At 40.5% G+C, this 18,401-nt stretch overlaps 1 protein-coding gene across 3 annotated transcripts in view; it reads right to left on the bottom strand.

Moving 5' to 3' along the window:
• Positions 1-18,401, bottom strand: part of spire1b (spire-type actin nucleation factor 1b) — a 43,125-nt gene that overhangs the window by 13,077 nt on the left and 11,647 nt on the right. For all 3 annotated transcript variants that reach the window (XM_035164697.2, XM_035164696.2, XM_035164698.2), the window contains exons 3-7: positions 12,557-12,793; positions 9,725-9,850; positions 2,336-2,410; positions 1,885-2,049; positions 749-835 (exon numbers count right to left, since the gene is read on the bottom strand). In XM_035164697.2, the coding sequence (XP_035020588.1) occupies positions 749-835; positions 1,885-2,049; positions 2,336-2,410; positions 9,725-9,850; positions 12,557-12,793 (690 nt within the window). The remainder of the gene's footprint in view (positions 1-748; positions 836-1,884; positions 2,050-2,335; positions 2,411-9,724; positions 9,851-12,556; positions 12,794-18,401) is intronic.

Here is an 18,401-nt window from a genome sequence, read left to right as displayed (position 1 = left end):
TACATTGGTTTCTGGTATGATCACTGTATTTGCTCAAATAAAAATAGGGCTCCCTAGAAGAGCAGCGTGGCTCACGTGCCTAAGACGCACCTCTTACACAGGCAGCGGGGCCACTCTAAACTGATAACACGTGAAAAACAAGATATTCCACACGTGCTGCTCATGCAGCCAGTGTGGCACTTGTGTAAGGAGTATGGGTGGGACTGGGAGCTGGATGGGTGGACCAAACACACACCACTCACACAGAAAAGAGCTGTTTGTATCCCATGTGAAACCAATAGTCATCATTGTTTGTTTCTTTCAAACAAAAATGTCCTGCAGAAATCCCAAAGATAGTGAATATAGCATAGTTTCTCTACCAGGGAGAACAACCAGCAATAAACCTCTCACTACATATTTTGGTCAAAATGCTTTTGTGTATCTATAAATATCAATAAGCTTTCTTATGTAAGTCTTTGCTCATGTTGTGATGACATTTTTAAACTCTCAAATCAGCATTGGCCTGAAAAATCCAGTAAGGTGGCATCTAAATTTAAAGCCTTTAAGGAACTTTAAAGTCTTTTTGTAAATGTAAATGTTTGTATAAGGCATTGTGATGTCTGGGGTAAGATTTAGGATGGGCACTATATCAGATTATCATCATCTTGCTAATAGAGAGTGCACTGGTCTATTTTCAGGTCTTCATTGGCTCTGCAGGGACAGTGTCCGATCCAATATCATATTAAATCTACTGGCTTGATTTACTCACAGGGTTGAGAGGTGGTCTGGACCTGATGAACTCCAGGATGACTTCATGAGCACTCTTCTTTAACCTGGGTGGGATGACTCCATTCACCTAAAACAACAGAACAGGGTTTAACATGTTCTTGTATTAGTTAATTGTGTAATTTGTAATATATAGAAAATAAATATCAACATGAATGAAAATTGTCCATCAAAATGTTGTGTGACAACAGTACAAACCCCAAAGATATTCAACTGACAATGATACAAAACAACAAAAGGCAGCAAATTCTCACATTAGAGCAGTTGTTTGATTTACTTATACAATTCACAGAATTTTCTGTTAAACTCTTAATTATCTTGGGCCTTTATTCCGTCTCGCTGTTCTGTGTAGAAGATATGAACATGTGATGGGGAGAGTATTGTTGTTTGTGCCTTTATCGAGGACGTCACAGAGCTGAATCAGCATAGCGGGAAAGATGCCGACACTGCACGCTATCTAAAATCGAGTTTCTATGCCGGCTTTGTTTGGTTCAATGTAAGCAAGTGAAGACAGCCTATTGAGGGGTCTTCTTAACAGCAATATAATATGATCTTTGTTTGAAGGGGATCATGTTGTTGATTTGTTCATCTGCATCAAATGAAAAACTGGAGCCTCAAAGTGTCAAATGTCTGTGCATCATTAAAATTACAAGATTGTCGTGATCCTGCCCCTGTGTTAAGCTTTTGAAACACTTTTGATTTGTATTTGCATTTGTAAGGGTGGCTGTGGCTGAGGGTTAGAGCGGTTGTCCTCCAACCAGAAGGTCAGCAGTTCGATCCTCAGTCTTCCCAAACTGCATTTCTTTAACAATGCCTTTTGCCTCTGAGTTTTGGATACCACTGCCTTACTGACTGCTAATCGGTTCGCCCTATTTTTAACTCAAATTAAAGACTGCTCATTGGATCTGTCCTCGTCTATTCACAGCGTGACTCAGAGGGAATGCCCAGCACTGTGCTGGTAGCCAACACAGCATCACTCCAGCCTGTAATTATCATGTAACAGTTGCAAATTTTTCAAAGCAATTTTTCCTTAAACTGAAATATGGCATTAGCTTCTGTGTATTTGTGTGTGTGTGTGTGTGTGTGTGTGTGTGTGTGTGGTCAGAACCAGACACTAACCATGACTTTGCGTAGCTTGAAACGTTGGAACCTGATGTCATCCATGAGCATCTCATAGGGAGTGAGCTGGTACTCGATGGGCAAAGGGTTGTACTGACGCTCTTGCACCTTCTTTAGCTTGACTCCTTCACGTAGGTTCCTCATCACCTGGACCCAGAACCGAGCCTGGCGGAGGGAGAAAGGGGCAGCATGGAAGAGGAAATGTCAGAAATAGCTTGTGACCCTTTGGATACGAGTATATACAATAGCAGTCATCTGTGCTCTGACCTCTGTGCACACAGAATAAGGAGGGTTCATGAAGGGGCGTGTTTTTTTATCACTGCCCATTCAGAGTGATACATGCATTCATAAACATGCAGCTATGAACTATCTTTGATATAACACCAAAACGGGGCATTGAATCCCCCACCCCGAATTCTGGAGGTCTTAGGACAGGAGACTTGTTGCCTACCCAGTCAGTGTTCTGCAGCTCGATCAGGTCACGATTGGATTCCTCTGACGAGTCCGCCTCCATTTTACGGAGGTTCTGGTAAAAGAGACAGAGACATAGGATATAAAACAAGAATCAAGCAGAATTATCGCCCTGTTGTATGTCTCAGTTACAGACTTGCAGTTACAGTCTACATAGTCATTCAACCTTTATTTTAGCTCCTAAATACAGGTAGGTAATTTACAATATAGCCGAGTACAGTAAATAAACAAATCATTCTAAGACACCAAGAAAACACAAATAAACAGTAAAATTTGCCAATGGTGTAAAAATCAAGAGCAAAAGTAAAATCTATAGGAAATAAATACAGTTCAAACTGGACAAGCTAAACACCCTTTGCATTTTTATGACACCTGAAGGCTACCACAGGTTCTCTTTCATGTTTGGAAGGGGAGGGTGAGGTGAGGGGTATTCACCTGCAACATGCAATGTCACCACTAGATGTCACTAAATTCTGTTTAAATTCTCTAAATTAGGCTTAACACTACTAGCCCTAAAAAAAAAGAAAAGAAAACCTTATGTAAAGTCACTTTGTATCTGAGGTTGTGTTTAAAGCTATAAACTCAGATATGTTCCTTTTTCAGTGTAGACGGACCAGTAGACCTCATGGGGGCCAAAGCCTAATGAGGCAACACATCATTTCTGAGGTCCTAGTTAAGTTTAGGGGTAAGATATGAAATGTGGTTAGGTTAAGGTTAAGGTTAGCCATAAGTGAAGTTAGGTTGTGGACGGTTTTGGTTAGTCTGTCAACAATGAATGGAAGTTAATGCAGTGTTCTAACAAGGTTAGCTGCACAATCTGCCCAGCTGACTGCAAATCACCACAATTCAACATCATCCTGCTCAGGAACAGCTGCCTTGGCTGGACTGGAGGCTCAATGTAGCGGTTACATAATATCACTCATACCATGATGCACAATGCACTCTACATGCGTACTGTGTATACAGTAGTCTATTTACATAGGGTGATGCTTAAGTGCTTACTAGCTTATAACAGCCCATCAAATCTAAGCAGTGCTAATTTGAACATTGAAGAGCCTAGAGACTTTAGTTCATTACATCATTATCTCATTGGTATGACCAGCATGGCTCTCCATCAAATCCACACATCTCCATTTCAAAAGGCTGATTTCAAAGTGTTCTCTGCATGTGATGGAGACAGCATTTTAATTCAGTCATGCAAAGCAACGCTTGTGTGGACAAAACCCAACCGTCATACCCCTAAAAGAAGTCCACATGAATAATGACAAGCATTGAAGGGGCGGACACACATACCCCAATCAGGCAACACTGTTTACCTCCTGAAACTCCAAAAGTGTTCACACAACAGATACACACTCGCACATCTGCATGAACCATCACATAGCTCTGTATACATGTGTACTCTCTCTCACATCCACACACACACATCACTAAAATTGTGACCTGATGATGGTGCTAAATGAGAAGTCAGAGGATCAGCAAAGTGATTACAAATCATCCTATAGAGACCATGAATGTCTGCACAAAATTTCACTCCATCTAATTGTTGACGGACAGAAGAGGACAGTTGAATCAGTAGAGGCTCGGTACTCACTCTCAATAAACCTCAAAAACCTTTTACACTGATATTCTTATGAGGTGGTGGCCTGGCTCTGGGGGTTTGGTGGGTGGGGTGTGTCTGTGTTGCTTTCCTTGCTGATTCATTTTATTGGTATATATTTTGTGTATGTGTCTGTTGAATCACAATAAAGGAAGACTTGACAGTGTGGCTAAAACTATCTAGAATAAAATAAAATAAAATCATTATACAGTGTTTGCTTCATGCAGATTATTTCATCCTGTATTTTCCATCTTTGTCCTCCAGCTGGTAGATTGCTCACATAGATTGCTCATAAGTAAGAAAGAAATGTGCACCTCTGTTATAAGAAATCTTTACTTGTTGGGGCTAAAAAGGCTGCAGTTCCCAGATTCCCTTGCTTTATAAGCTTCTTCTTTCTCAGCCTCCTCCACCCTGAGTCCTCTCTCTCCTCTCTATTTTCTACCAGAGTTATGTAACCTACAAAATCCCCTTTATTCATTCAGATGCTTTACGCACAGTAAAAGGGCAACAGCAGCAGTACACAGCAGGAAGGAACCCTGAGGAGGAAGACAGCACACACACACACACACACACACACACACACACACACACACACACACACACACACACACACACACACACACACACACACACACACACACACACACACACACACACACACCCCACAACGAAATCCTGCACTTGATCATATACTGAATGTGTATCAAAATAAAAGAGAATATTTGAATGTGAACTTAGGGGGGAAATTAAAATGAGTGGATGATGCATCTGGAATGAAAGACTCGCACTATCGGCTCATCTTCAGTTTTCAAATCTTTTCATCAAGTGGAAAGCAATGTTTAAGATGCAAAAGTTTAAATAGACATTAAGTCTTTAATCACCATTAACAGCAAATGAAGCATGAAAGTGAGTTTGTGCAGTTTGTCTCTGTTAATCACAAATCTCTGCGGAAAGTAATTATCTAGCTCCTTTAGTTGAATATGAACTATTGAGTTACGTTTGCTATGTTAGATCTCTTTAAGCTGTTGTAACTGTTGTGATAGGTGAGCAAATGTTGTATAAGGAGAGAGCATTACCTGTTTCATGATGTTTACAAAAATGCTAAAAATTTAATCCTTTATATTTGATCTTTGATTGTGAGGTCTGTACATAAACTGTTGGGGCAGTGAGGGAGGGCAGAACCTATGTACATTTTTAAAATATTTTTCTTTGATTCCCTCTCACGACTAAGAGAGAATATTGAGTCAAAACAAAAAACTGTGTTAAATTGACATAATTTGTATATTTGGGTAACACAAGTAGTTGGTACCACTACTAGAAATAAGTCAGAAAACCCTCCCAGCCAAAAGAAAAATCAAGATACGCTACACCGTTTCTGCCCCTCTCTCCCATGAATGGGTTTGAGGAGAATATATATATATATACACTACCGTTCAAAAGTTTCGGGTCACTTAGAAATTTCCTTATTTTTCAAAGAAAAGCACTGTTTTTTCAATGAAGATAACATTAAATTAATCAGAAATACACTCTATACATTGTTAATGTGGTAAATGACTATTCTAGGTGGAAACGTCTGGTTTTTAATGAAATATCTACATAGGTGTATAGAGGCCCATTTCCAGCAACTATCACTCCAGTGTTCTAATGGTACATTGTGTTTGCTAATCGCCTTAGAAGACTAATGGATGATTAGAAAACCCTTGAAAACCCTTGTGCAATTATGTTAGCACAGCTGAAAACTGTTTTGCTGGTGAGAGAAGCTATAAAACTGGCCTTCCTTTGAGCTAGTTGAGTATCTGGAGCATCACATTTGTGGGTTCGATTATACTCTCAAAATGGCCAGAAAAAGAGAACTTTCATGTGAAACTCGCCAGTCTATTCTTGTTCTTAGAAATGAAGGCTATTCCATGCGAGAAATTGCGAAGAAACTGAAAATTTCCTACAACGGTGTGTACTACTCCCTTCAGAGAACAGCACAAACGGGCTCTAACCAGAGTAGAAAGAGAAGTGGGAGGCCCCGGTGCACAACTCAGCAAGAAGACAAGTATATTAGAGTCTCTAGTTTGAGAAATAGACGCCTCACAGGTCCTCAACTGGCAGCTTCTTTAAATGGTACCCGCAAAACGCCAGTGTCAACGTCTACAGTGCAGGCGACTCCGGGATGCTGGCCTTCTAGGCAGAGTGGCAAAAAAGCCATATCTGAGACTGGCCAATAAAAGAAAAGATTGATATGGGCAAAAGAACACAGACATTGGACAGAGGAAGATTGGAAAAAAGTGTTATGGACAGACAAATCAAAGTTTGAGGTGTTTGGATCACACAGAAGAACATTGTGAGACGCAGAACAGGTGAAAAGATGCTGGAAGAGTGCCTGACGCCATCTGTCAAGCATGGTGGAGGTAATGTGATGGTCTGGGGCTGCTTTGGTGCTGGTAAAGTGGGAGATTTGTACAAGGTAAAAGGGATTTTAAATAAGGAAGGCTATCACTCCATTTTGCAACGCCATGCCATACCCTGTGGACAGCGCTTGATTGGAGCCAATTTCCTCCTACAACAGGACAATGACCCAAAGCACACCTCCAAATTATGCAAGAACTATTTAGGGAAGAAGCAGGCAGCTGGTATGCTGTCTGTAATGGAGTGGCCAGCGCAGTCACCAGATCTCAACCCCATTGAGCTGTTGTGGGAGCAGCTTGACTGTATGGTACGCAAGAAGTGCCCATCAAGCCAATCCAACTTGTGGGAGGTGCTTCAGGAAGCGTGGGGTGACATTTCTACAGATTACCTCAACAAATTAACAGCTAGAATGCCAAAGGTCTGCAATGCTGGAATTGCTGCAATTTCTTTGACGAAAGCAAAGTTTGAAGAACAAAATTAATTCACTGTGAAACAGGACAATTTTTTTAACTCCACTGTGCATTGTCCAACCGGCGCCAAAATTCTCCCCTATGATCAGAGTCCCGAACCTCAACAGATCTATTAGTCTGTATGTAGTGATAGTGATAGCACCACCTCCTGGCAACAGGAAGTTAGCCTAGTTTTACAACTTTAATTTGATTTCCATCAAATTTTCACTGTGGTCTGCACTTAATGGCGTGGACCTTAATGCGTGATTAGTGGGCGTGGTTCGGCGGACACAGGAAGTGAAGCGTTTATCCTTCCCGCGGTGCACAAAACGCATGCAAAGCTCTATTCTTTGTCTATACATACCAAGCTGTGTATCAATCCTCTCTTTCCAGTGAACACTAATGCTTTAGTTTTTTACACTGAGAACTTGAAACCCCATGAATATAAATAACCATTTTCTACCACATGAATTGCATCTTGTATTTTCTCCCATAATATGATGAATATTCCTTCCCCTTTTCCACAAGGCTCTATCATTAGCAAAGAGGGACCGCCCCATATCACCTTGAACTTGAGAGAACACATCATTAATCATAATGGAAAACAATATTGGACTAATGACACTGCCCTGAGGAATACCATTTGCCACCATATACCTTCTTGATAAAGCTGTCCCAATTCTTACTTGAATAAACGTATCAAATTGTCTGATCCAATTATATATGTCCTTCTACTGTGTCTCCTTCGTTCCCTGTTTTCCTTTAAGACCGTCAAGTTGTCTTTATTAGTACATATTACAACCATATTACACTATATATACGCAAATAAAGCAACTTAAACGGATTAAATTGCTAATGGATTAAAGGATTGATGGATTAAAGGCAATGCCTTTGACCTTGCCTTGTGGAAGACACACCATTGCCATTTTTCCAACAGATTTCGACATTATCAGAAATCTGGAAGAGAAGGCAAAGAAGCAGATCAAGCTCTGCACTTAGAGATAATAAAAATCAACAAATCTCAAGAAGCTCTGCTGGGATGTGTTTAAAGACTTGCAATTATTATAACTCTTCTGTGCATTGTCCAATCAGCCTCAAACCTCTTTCACACGATCACATTCCTGCCCTGAACAGATCCATATGTCAATATTGACTCATCATTACAGCGCCATCTGCTGGCCACAGGAAGTGACATGTTTTATATTTTGACACACTGCTCCTGGCTGCTTTACAATATACAGCTCAAATGAGGTCAAACAAGTCATAAGACCATGGTCAGAATTGTGACATTTCCTCAAACCGTGTAAACATTGAGGTGCGGCGAAGGTTGATCCTTCGCCAAAGCAGATGAAGTTATCATAACTCCACTGTGCATTGTTCAATCAGCACCAAAATTCTGTCACATGATCAGAGTCCTGGCCTGAACAGCTCCATATGTAATCATTGTTTTGCTCTATTCTTTTGCTTTTATTCAGTACATAAATGTTCTCATGCCCCTGACTGGGGCCTTTGTAAAGTTCATTAAAGTGGCCAGACCCCCATCCTGCCAATGAATGGACCTTTGAGGAATTGAATGCAGAGATTAAAGGGGTTAGATTGTCCTGATTAAATCAAACAGTATGTTTTAATGATTGAAGGAGTTGATTATTTGTATAAAAAGGAGTTTTTACATAAGAATAAGGTGTTAGGGAAAGATGGGAGTTAGCGTGACATAGCATGAATAATATGGAATTTCCCCATTGTCCATTCTCGTATTTATCTACAGTCATCACCATGGATGACTTTCTGAATCATCTCTTTCACAGTGGAAACACGGCTGTTCTGACTGCGATCTTAATATGTCTCTGTTATGTCCATGCCTATTTCATGCTACTATTCAGTCCTTCCACTGTAAGTGATGGTTTACTGCTGGAACAGGAAAGATACTGTAGCTCACTCAGATGTGACTGTCATGCTCTGCTGGTTTCCATACTTGAACCTTTAATAACCAGGCAAAGAGAAAACTGACAACATGCAAATATAGTCGGCTGAACTGGTTTATATTTATTACATAAGAGCTATTATCTTTGTTAAAGGCATTCTGTGAAAACTATTTTCAGCATAAGAATAATAAAATACTATAAATATGTATGTTAACTATGTTTTTTACAACTAGTAACATTTGAAAGAGAGAATCATTAGAATGGCATTCAAAGTCCAACATTCCCCTTTAATTCAATCTAGCTGCACCAAATTCTACACATAGAAATATGTCTGACTTTTTAAAAAATAAATATCCATGATTTATTCCCTGGAAAATCTTTAAACATGCTGAATGATCGACAATGTTGAAGAAAGCGATACAAAATTCCTGGATTTTGCTCCCTGATTCGGATCTGTGACAACATTTAATGGGTTCTTCTTTGACCGATACTACATCGTTCCACCAAATTTCATAGACATTTTTCCAGATTTTTTGTTTACATTATTTTGCTTACCAATAACCAACAGGGGTGAAAACGTAACCTTCTTGGCGGGGTAACAATGTGATTCTTTGCCAAATAGATATTCAGTGTTTTTTTGGAATATAAGTAGTTCTGACATTGCCTCTGTCAGGGTACACACAAAGAGAGAAAGTCATGTTGATCAGTGGGGTGTGTGGGGCATGTACGGTCACAGTGCTAAAAGTGATGCCTCAATATGTCCTTCATGGGCAGCACAAAGGTCAGTGATCATGTTGTAACCCTTGACTAAAGGGGAGCCCAACATCCAGTCTGTTTGGGTTGTGATAAAACTGGTACTGTAAAGAAAAAGAGCTTATGCATTCACTATACTACAAAAAAATGTGTTTCTATATCTGCTGTGTAATGTGCAACTAAACACCAACAAAAATGAGCTCAACGAGTCCGCAGCCCTGATGACGATGATGATGATAAGCACCCACCTCTTTGGCACTCCTGATCTTCTCCAGAAAAGTGTGCAGCTCCCTGGTTTCTGTATACAGAGCCCGACACACTGCCTGGTAGTGACTGGGGGCGTCTGATAGGCTGGGTAGATGAGTCGTACACAGCTATAGGGGAGAGACAGTGAAGTACAGAGGGGGAGACATTTAAATTACATGGGTCACAGCTGCATTTCTTATAAACTTGATGCAGAAGTGATGGAGGAAAATTCACAATGTGCGATGCAATGCACAGAAATGAATGGCTACATCAATATCCATGTATACCCTCATTAAATGTATATAGCACCATCTGGCAGCCATGTTCAATGACCACAGAGCTTTTTCCAATTCTCTCTGTGCAGCTTTCTAAGTGTATGATGTGATATAGTGCTGACTAATGCTCTGACACGTTGCCAAGTTGAGGATTTTATTTGTTAAGTTAACTATCAGTGCTGATGATTCAGCCTGTGATTGTTCTCAGGGACACTGCATGAAAACAAAAAATATCCAAACACATTTGCAGACATTGGTAAACAACAGCCTTTGACTGTGGATTACAATTCACAAAACAGCTATGCCCGAGGTCAGCCATCCTGCTGCCACATGAACACGCACACACACACACACACACACACACACACAATGACAGAATATGCCTAGTGTCTCTCAGGGGTGCAGAAGGTACACTGTGGTTAATGTTTGGCATGCCATTTGTCTAGACTCCATTCCAGCTAGAGAGAAGTTGACTAAACACAGAAAATAACAGAAAAAATCTCTACTCTCATAAGTGTGGGAAAATGTTGCATGCAGGGTAAATGAAAGTGTTATCTTTGTTCATTTCAGACAGAAATAAATGTGGCACTGATAAATATGGTTAATTATGTGTTTTAAATATGAGTTATTCTATGTCAACTGGGGTCAATACAGTAGGACAAAGGGTAAACTCAGGAAGCACAGGGAGTGAATGGACAGAGGAGACTATTTAAAGTGACAGCTGGTTGCCATTGCCCCGGCCAGATTGCCACGCTGCTATGATACATCTCCTTGGAGAGCAGCAATGGTGTGTATTTGTTTGTGTGACCGGGTACGTGGTCATTATGTAAACAGTATGAGGCCGTGTGAGGACTGACACAGTGAGTCTATGCTCCATTGGACAACAGAGACACGTGACTCGTGGCGAGGATGAAGCAGGTTCAGGGTTCACTGTTCAGAGTCATGTTCAACATTTTCTCACTGACATTTCCTGAACAGTCAACCTGCTGACTTGATTGGTTCCTGGAATCCATCAGTGGATTAAGGTCCCTCAGCGACTGTTTTTCCATTAACTTCAATACACTTTCATTTTACAGCTAAAATGTACAGTTTACTGTTCAAATTAATGCCATGTCTTACCTTTGAATAGACAGAACGACTTTGTGCAGCATGGAATCATTTTTCAATTCTAATTTTGATGTTCATTTTTTTGGATTTATAATCTCCTTGTGTGTCTCTTACTTTACTTCCTGTCTTTGTCTGATTTCCCTCTTTCGCTGATTAGCTGCCCATCTTGATTAGTTCACCTATGTTTAGTTCAGTTGAGTATTAGGGCCTTGTCTACCCTACTGCAGATATTTCTTTTACGGATATTTTCCTCTCAGTTTAAAAAAATGGATGACAAATGGCCCGTTTTACATCTAAACATGATAACACAGAAACTGGAGATTAAAAAAAATTGCACTTTGGAAGGTGTTTGTAAAAGTGTTTTTGTCTTAAAATGCTGTATGCGTGTGGACATGAGATTTTCCTAGTGTTTATTCCCCTGCGAGTCTTTGACCAAGTTTTGTATTTTATCTTTGACCTTGTTTCTGCCTCTGTGTTTATTTTTTCGGAACCCTTTGCTGGATCTGACTGCCAACCTGAGATGGGAGGCAGATATATACTGTGTAGATTCTGATGACCTTTTTATTGGCTCTATTGTTGAATCAATAACCTCTTGTATGCTAAATTAACACATATTTATTGATATTATCGTTTTATTAAGCTGCTATGGCTATTTCTTGTTCACACATCCAGAAAACATGGAGCATCATTATCATTCATGGGCAGTTAGGATTCTTTATTTGCTTTTCGCTCCATTTTTGTCTCTACCATCTGGCCCTTCAGCTTTTCAAGATCTAGATTGAGTATGTGATTGCAAAACCAAGTATTTATAAAGCCCCTTTGCCACTGGTCAAAAAACCCATCAACATCCACTGACATCCAGCTTTTATCTGCAGTGAGAATGGATACAATCACCGGTCCCTCCTTGGTCAAATGACTCTGCATGACGTTATGACATGCATTCAGCTTCCGGTCATGGGCACGGTAATAGCCATGATTGTTCGTGTACTTTGTTTTTGCCATCTTGGGAAAAACATCTAATAGAGATTTTGCGCAAAATGCAACACTGTGAGACAGCGAGGTGAGAGAACTTACCAGTTTCTAGTGTGTTCCTTACGTCATACATGACTCCCCAAGAATGAACAATGGGAATGGCAATGGGAAAGGAGTAAATTGCCTCTTTTTTTCAGTTTAGCCACGATTAAAAAACCTGCATATACCCGCTAATTTTAGTGTAATAACGGTATATGTGTTTCACTATATAATTGCCAGCTAGTTGCTGCTTCCTGTTTTTAAGTTAAGTGTTTGGCTGGCAGTGTGCAGTGAGGTTATCTGAGCTCTTTCTCTGAAGATATCTGCATGTTTCTTTATTAAAACAGGCTGATGAGAGCAGGGAGAGTGAGAGTGATTGAAAAAACAACTGACAACCATAGAAAAGACAACCACAGTCCCTTCCTCAGCTATGGTACCTACCTTGAGGATATCTCTGTAACCATGAACAGTGTAGACACTATCAGGATCATCCTCTGCCTCGTCCTCCTCCTCTGTGGCCTCATAACCTTCATCAGGGCAGGCGTCCTTTGTGGCCTCGCCAATGTTGGTCATGAGGTCGATGAGCTGCTCCAGAGGAGGACTGAGCTCCCTCTCTTCATTCTCCTTTAGTCCGTAGTCCAGAGCCTTGTAGATCATGATGCCCAAAGACTCAATCACCTGAGAGGGAACACGAGACAAACAAAAAATCTTCACGTGATCTGCACTCATGCTTATACAGACCATACACACACACACACACACACACACACACACACACACACACACACACACACACACACACACACACACACACACTAATTTCTATAGGTTTCCATTTGTAACTATTAAAATCCATGAAAACTGACATACGCTCATTGAACAAACAATACTTCTAGTATTCTATCTATAGAATACACACTTTGACTTTCTTTGAACTTTATCTCCCTGAAAGAATATGGATTTGTGTCTTTGTTATGTAATCTGACCATATTTTGTGTGAGCTGAACAGTTGTGACATGGAAACCTCGTGACTCAAACTTTTAGGAGCATACTCCATCCTCTATTAATACACAAACACACACACAAACTCACTACACATGCACAATAGCTGGCCTTTGACAGGCTGACCCTGGGAGCAGATTATTGATAGTTGATCTTGTGATTAACTGACGCATAAAAGAAAACGCTATCATCACGTCATACATGTCTCTGTGCAGATACAATCTTTCACAGCATGGAAGAATTCAGAATATGCAGACAAACGTAAACCCGCTCCACAGCAGCAGGATCCAAACCAACAAACAAGAGTAACAGGAACATAATTAACAATGAATTTGTGGATCACCGCAAGGACATTTTTAGCAGATTTAAACCTGCACTAATCGATCTTTTGGATAATATCTGTGTTGGTAGCTGACAAACTGACATCACTCTCGATAGGATGAGAAGCTTTTAAACATTTTATACAATAACAACATTGCTATAGTTTGTTTATAGGTTTAGGCACAAACCAGTTTAAGTTAGGTTTTGGGAAGGATCCTGGTTTCTTATGTTGGGTTAACATAAATACTTGGGTTAAGGGATATCCATCATGGCTGCACTCATAACCACTTGGTTATGCCAATGCCTGGGCTTTAGGGAAACAAGTTGTACAAGAGAACATATAGGTTGTTTCCCCCTCCAGATACAATTGATAGCGTTCCTATCAGTAGCAAAACAAACAGAGGTCAGTCCAATGTTCTGACGAACCGTTCTTCGAGGACTTTGTCCGACACCTGACTTTATACTTCTCAGATACTTCTCAATTTATACCTCACCAAGACAATTACTAAATCAATCAATCAATCAAATTTTATTTGTATAGCCCATATTCACAAATCACAATTTGTCTCATGGGGCTTTAACAAGGTTTGACATCCTCTGTTCTTAACCCTCAACAAGAGTAAGGAAAAACTACAACAACAAAAAAAGCCACTATGAGGCTTTTTCATTTGCAGATAAACATGCATTTGTCATTTGGCTGAAAAGACTATCCAGATCCTCCCCCCAACATCCCCTCAGTGGCCCAAACTTTTTATTGGTCAAAAATAAAGGAATCCATTATCCGAAAAAGAAGGAAAACATGCTGTTTTAACATCCACGAGTCTGCTAAGCAACAGCATTTCAGTTATCTTTGTGGTAAAAAGTCTGGGAAATGAAACATGTGAGTCTGATGGTCTCTCACAAAGAGCTTTTCACGAGCATATCAACACCAAACCTTAGTGCTTTCAGTACAACCAGGAGACGTCCGGAGATGCTGTACTTATAGCTCCCAGTCTGACCAGCGACTGGAGAGTCACGGTGGACAAAGGCAGCAAGGCCAAAGCCAAGACTAAAGACGAGAGTGAGAAATCTCACAGGGGATTATTCTGCAGCCCTGAGCACGGAGAAAAGAGTAAGAAGGAGGGAGACAGTACTGAGAGAGAAGAAGCCTGTGAGAAGGGGGAATGAGGGGCTGCAGTACGGAGGTTAGTAATATGAGGATCAGAAGTGTTTCTGGAGACCAAAAAAAAGAATCAGTGAAGGAGATGCTGTTGAGAGTCCGTGAATAGATCAGAGAGGTCAGAGCAGGCAGGTAGAGGTGAGACATCAAACCAACACTCTGTGTGTCTGTGTCTCTGTGTGTGTGTGTGTGTGTGTGTGTGTGTGTGTGTGTGTGTGTGTGTGTGTGTGCGTGTGTGTGTGTGCGTGTGTGTGTGTGTGTGTGCGTGTGTGCATGCGTGTGTGTGTGTGTGTGTGTGTGTGTCCGGACATGAAGATCAAGAGCATATCAATGGATGCTTATGGTGAGAGGAGGGGTTATATGAGAGATTCGTCCTCTCCCCCATCAGTGTGTAAGAGCTGGGTTTCCTCGGGGGGTGGTGGCTGAATGCAACCTCTTTGTCTGAGTAATATATGACACCATGCAGACACACACAAACACACATGCACAAAAAACGCCTGCACATGAAAACCCACTCCTCCTGGGACTTGCTAATCTCAGGCTGTTGCTGAGCAGCTCTTCAGCAGACAGCAGGTGACGCGTGTTGTGGAGGATGATTCTGTGTATTGTGCTTCCCTGCTCAGCAGCTAATAGTTTTATGTGTTAAATATGTGGATGTTCAAGCTCCTGTTTCTTATCTGCAGATTTACAAGTTATTCTAAACTGCTTAGAGAATCTAGTCAAAACAGTATCTAATCTGCAAATAGAGATTAAAGGGAAAAGGAAATGCTGTAGCAGAAGAGTCTGACAATTTTTTCAATTTACATTTTTTTCTGAGGGAAGAAAGGTTAGGTTTTTATTTTTTGTTATATATGGCAGGCCACCAATTAAAATATTTTTTTTACAGAGAATAAATGCAACAGGAGGATCCATTGTATCTAATCGCTTTACTTAAATTTCTCTTACAGATGTTTTCTTTGTCATCTTTGAATTAAACAAATGTTTCACAATATCCTTTGGCTTTGGACTGTGCAGACAAAACAAGACTTTTTAGCACATAACCTTTATCCTGGGAAGATGAGCATTTTCCACTACATTTTGATAATGCATAGACTACTACTACTACTACTTTATACTGTATATTAATGAAGATTATTGACCAAGGTCAGATATTTTTCAATTTTGTTACAGATAGAACGCAACAAAAACTGTCTCAATTTTCCCACTGTGTATGCTTCCATAAAGGTCACGCACCATGCTTTAATTAATTCTATTGGTTATGTCGATGTAGCTGCCTTCTCTTAAGTCTGGGGAAGTCATTTCTTCCACATTCTTCACAAATAAATGACTGCAAACTATGACTGATTCCAGTCTCTGTGACTATGAGACATCCGGCTGTAACACACGTCTCCTTTCTTCTTTAAAATGAGCCTGCCTCGTTCCCATGGGCCTGCAGGCCTACAGGCGACCAAACAGAAGGATGAGATGGAGGAGAGGAAGGGGTGGGGAGAAGAAGAGGATGAGGATGAAGAACAAAGGAGATCATCAGCGGCAATAGCAACATCAAACAGCTTGGCTTATGTTTCAGCATTCCTGCCACAGCGAGGAGGGGAGCTGGTCAAAGGGATAAAATAAAAAGCATTGTGACGAACAAAGAGTCACTTTTAACCTCACTTGAACTTTACATTAGTCTCAATGACAGTTGCTTCATGATAAGTCAGATTAGGTTCATAGTCAGATCTTGTTAAAACCAACAAAACGTTTCCTAATGCCCGTGTGAGGTCACTGGGCGTGGCAGCAGTGGATACATACTACGCCAGCAGTACCTGCCTACAGTGCTGCCAGAAGAATCTTCCTCAGTTACACACAAAGACAACACTATATCTCATTCAGGGCCTATCGCTGCAACCTACAACCTGATCCATGTGCACGTCTACTATCTACTGACAGTGAAGTCTTTTACATAGGAAAGTGTAGTCAGTCATAAAGGGACACATGAATGTTGTTTTCAGGTGTCGGTTTCTGATTGAGGCGGGGTAGCATTTCATTACAGCATTCAACAGTAACTGTATCACACCTTAGGTATCAGAGCTGCACACTAGCAGGTTATAATATGACAGCAGAGCCTCAAGTTGACAAGAACACATGTAACATCCAGCCTTTGTCCTAGTTATGAACATTTCAAATTAGGTAATAGGGTCCTCTGGGTGAGGTGTCTACGTATTCACTGTTTACAACATACACTTTTCTACAGTGGTAAGCCCAATATTCAACTGCAACCAGAGGTATCTATTACTTCAATATCCCATCAACCACATGATCTATAAGTGACATTTAGAGGAAAAGCTGGGTACCACCCTCATGTTTTAGGTATAGCTTATGACGATAGAGCCAGCAGCTCATTTGTTTAGCTAAGCACAAAGACTGGAATAGGGGGAAACAGCTGGATTGCCTCCTAACATACCCACACTTCTAAAGCTCTCATAGATCCCGATCTTGGATCGTGGATCGTGATGGCAGCTGATTGTGGTGGTGGATTGTGATGGTGGATTTTGAGATCTGGATCATGGATCATGATACACCTCTGCATTTATTTACTCATCAATGTTGTAAATATTGTTATTTTGTTGATGTGCTGGGAGAGAGATCCCTCACATGTGGCTCTCTCTGAGGTTTCTACGTTTTTTCCCCTTTTAATAAGGTTTTTTTAGTAGTTTTTCCTTACTCTTGTTGAGGGTTAAGGACAGAGGATGTCGCACCTTGTTAAAGCCCTATGAGACAAGATTTGTGAATTTGGGCTATATCAATAAAAATTGATTGATTGATTTATTAACATACAGTATGTTTATGTTTGCTCTTCACAAAAAAAGCTAAATGTAATGTATATGCAAACTTTGTAAATAAGGCTGGACGAAGCATCTCTACTTCCTCCCACTGTACAAAAATGAACCCAAAATATCCTCGATACAGGTGCTGCCATCTTGTGCTCAACTTGGATGCATAGTATAGTAGTGATTTTGGGATGGAGCCGTGGTGTCCTGCGGATATACACAAGTTATCAGAAACACCAACACTTGGAAGTGATATATAAGAACTCCCTTATATGACAGAAACCATCTTTGGGGGGAAAAAATTGATATGTACTTTCACTTTTTTGTTTGGCCTATTTCCCTTCCACTAACACGGAGGAGGCAGGGTTTATGGTGGCGATGAAGATATTTAGGCTTCACTTTTGAGGAGCTGTCATGTCGTCCATCTTTATTTAAAGTCTACAGTCTCAGACAAAGACACCAGCTCTTACACACCTTTTAGTAATGTAGCTTTGTGTGATTTTAACACACCAAATCCCAGCGCCTGTTGTACTAACTAAACACTAACTGAAATTTCATAAATCTCTCTTGTTTGCAAAAGACTTCCATCTATCACTGTTAACCAACCAGCAGGGAATTACCACAATCAGCTCAAAGGGCTTGGAATTAAAGGTTTGTTGAAGCAATGAGTGGATTTCAAACATTTATATTTCCTCCCTAGTGGACCCACAGGGATCGGGTTATGGCAGGGAGAGTAAACAGGGACAGAGCTAAGTGGAATTTTACCTCCCCACTGTAGATTACAATCCTTTTAAGCTTGTATATTATGAATTATGTTTTTACAAAACATTATTTATTGCACCTTTTTTACCACTAACAGCAGACTCTAGGATTACAGCCAGTTCAGCTGATGTCGTTTCATTGTATTTCTTTACAACACATCCAGGGTTTCTAAATGTGACACCAACAAGCAGTTTGATTTTTTATAGCCTCTTCATGGAGATGCACAACTCAC

Source organism: Hippoglossus stenolepis, chromosome 8 (genome assembly GCF_022539355.2).
Source record: "Hippoglossus stenolepis isolate QCI-W04-F060 chromosome 8, HSTE1.2, whole genome shotgun sequence".
Lineage (NCBI taxonomy): Eukaryota > Metazoa > Chordata > Actinopteri > Pleuronectiformes > Pleuronectidae > Hippoglossus > Hippoglossus stenolepis.
Note: the sequence above shows the minus strand (reverse complement) of the source record. Positions and strands in the feature narration are given on the sequence as shown.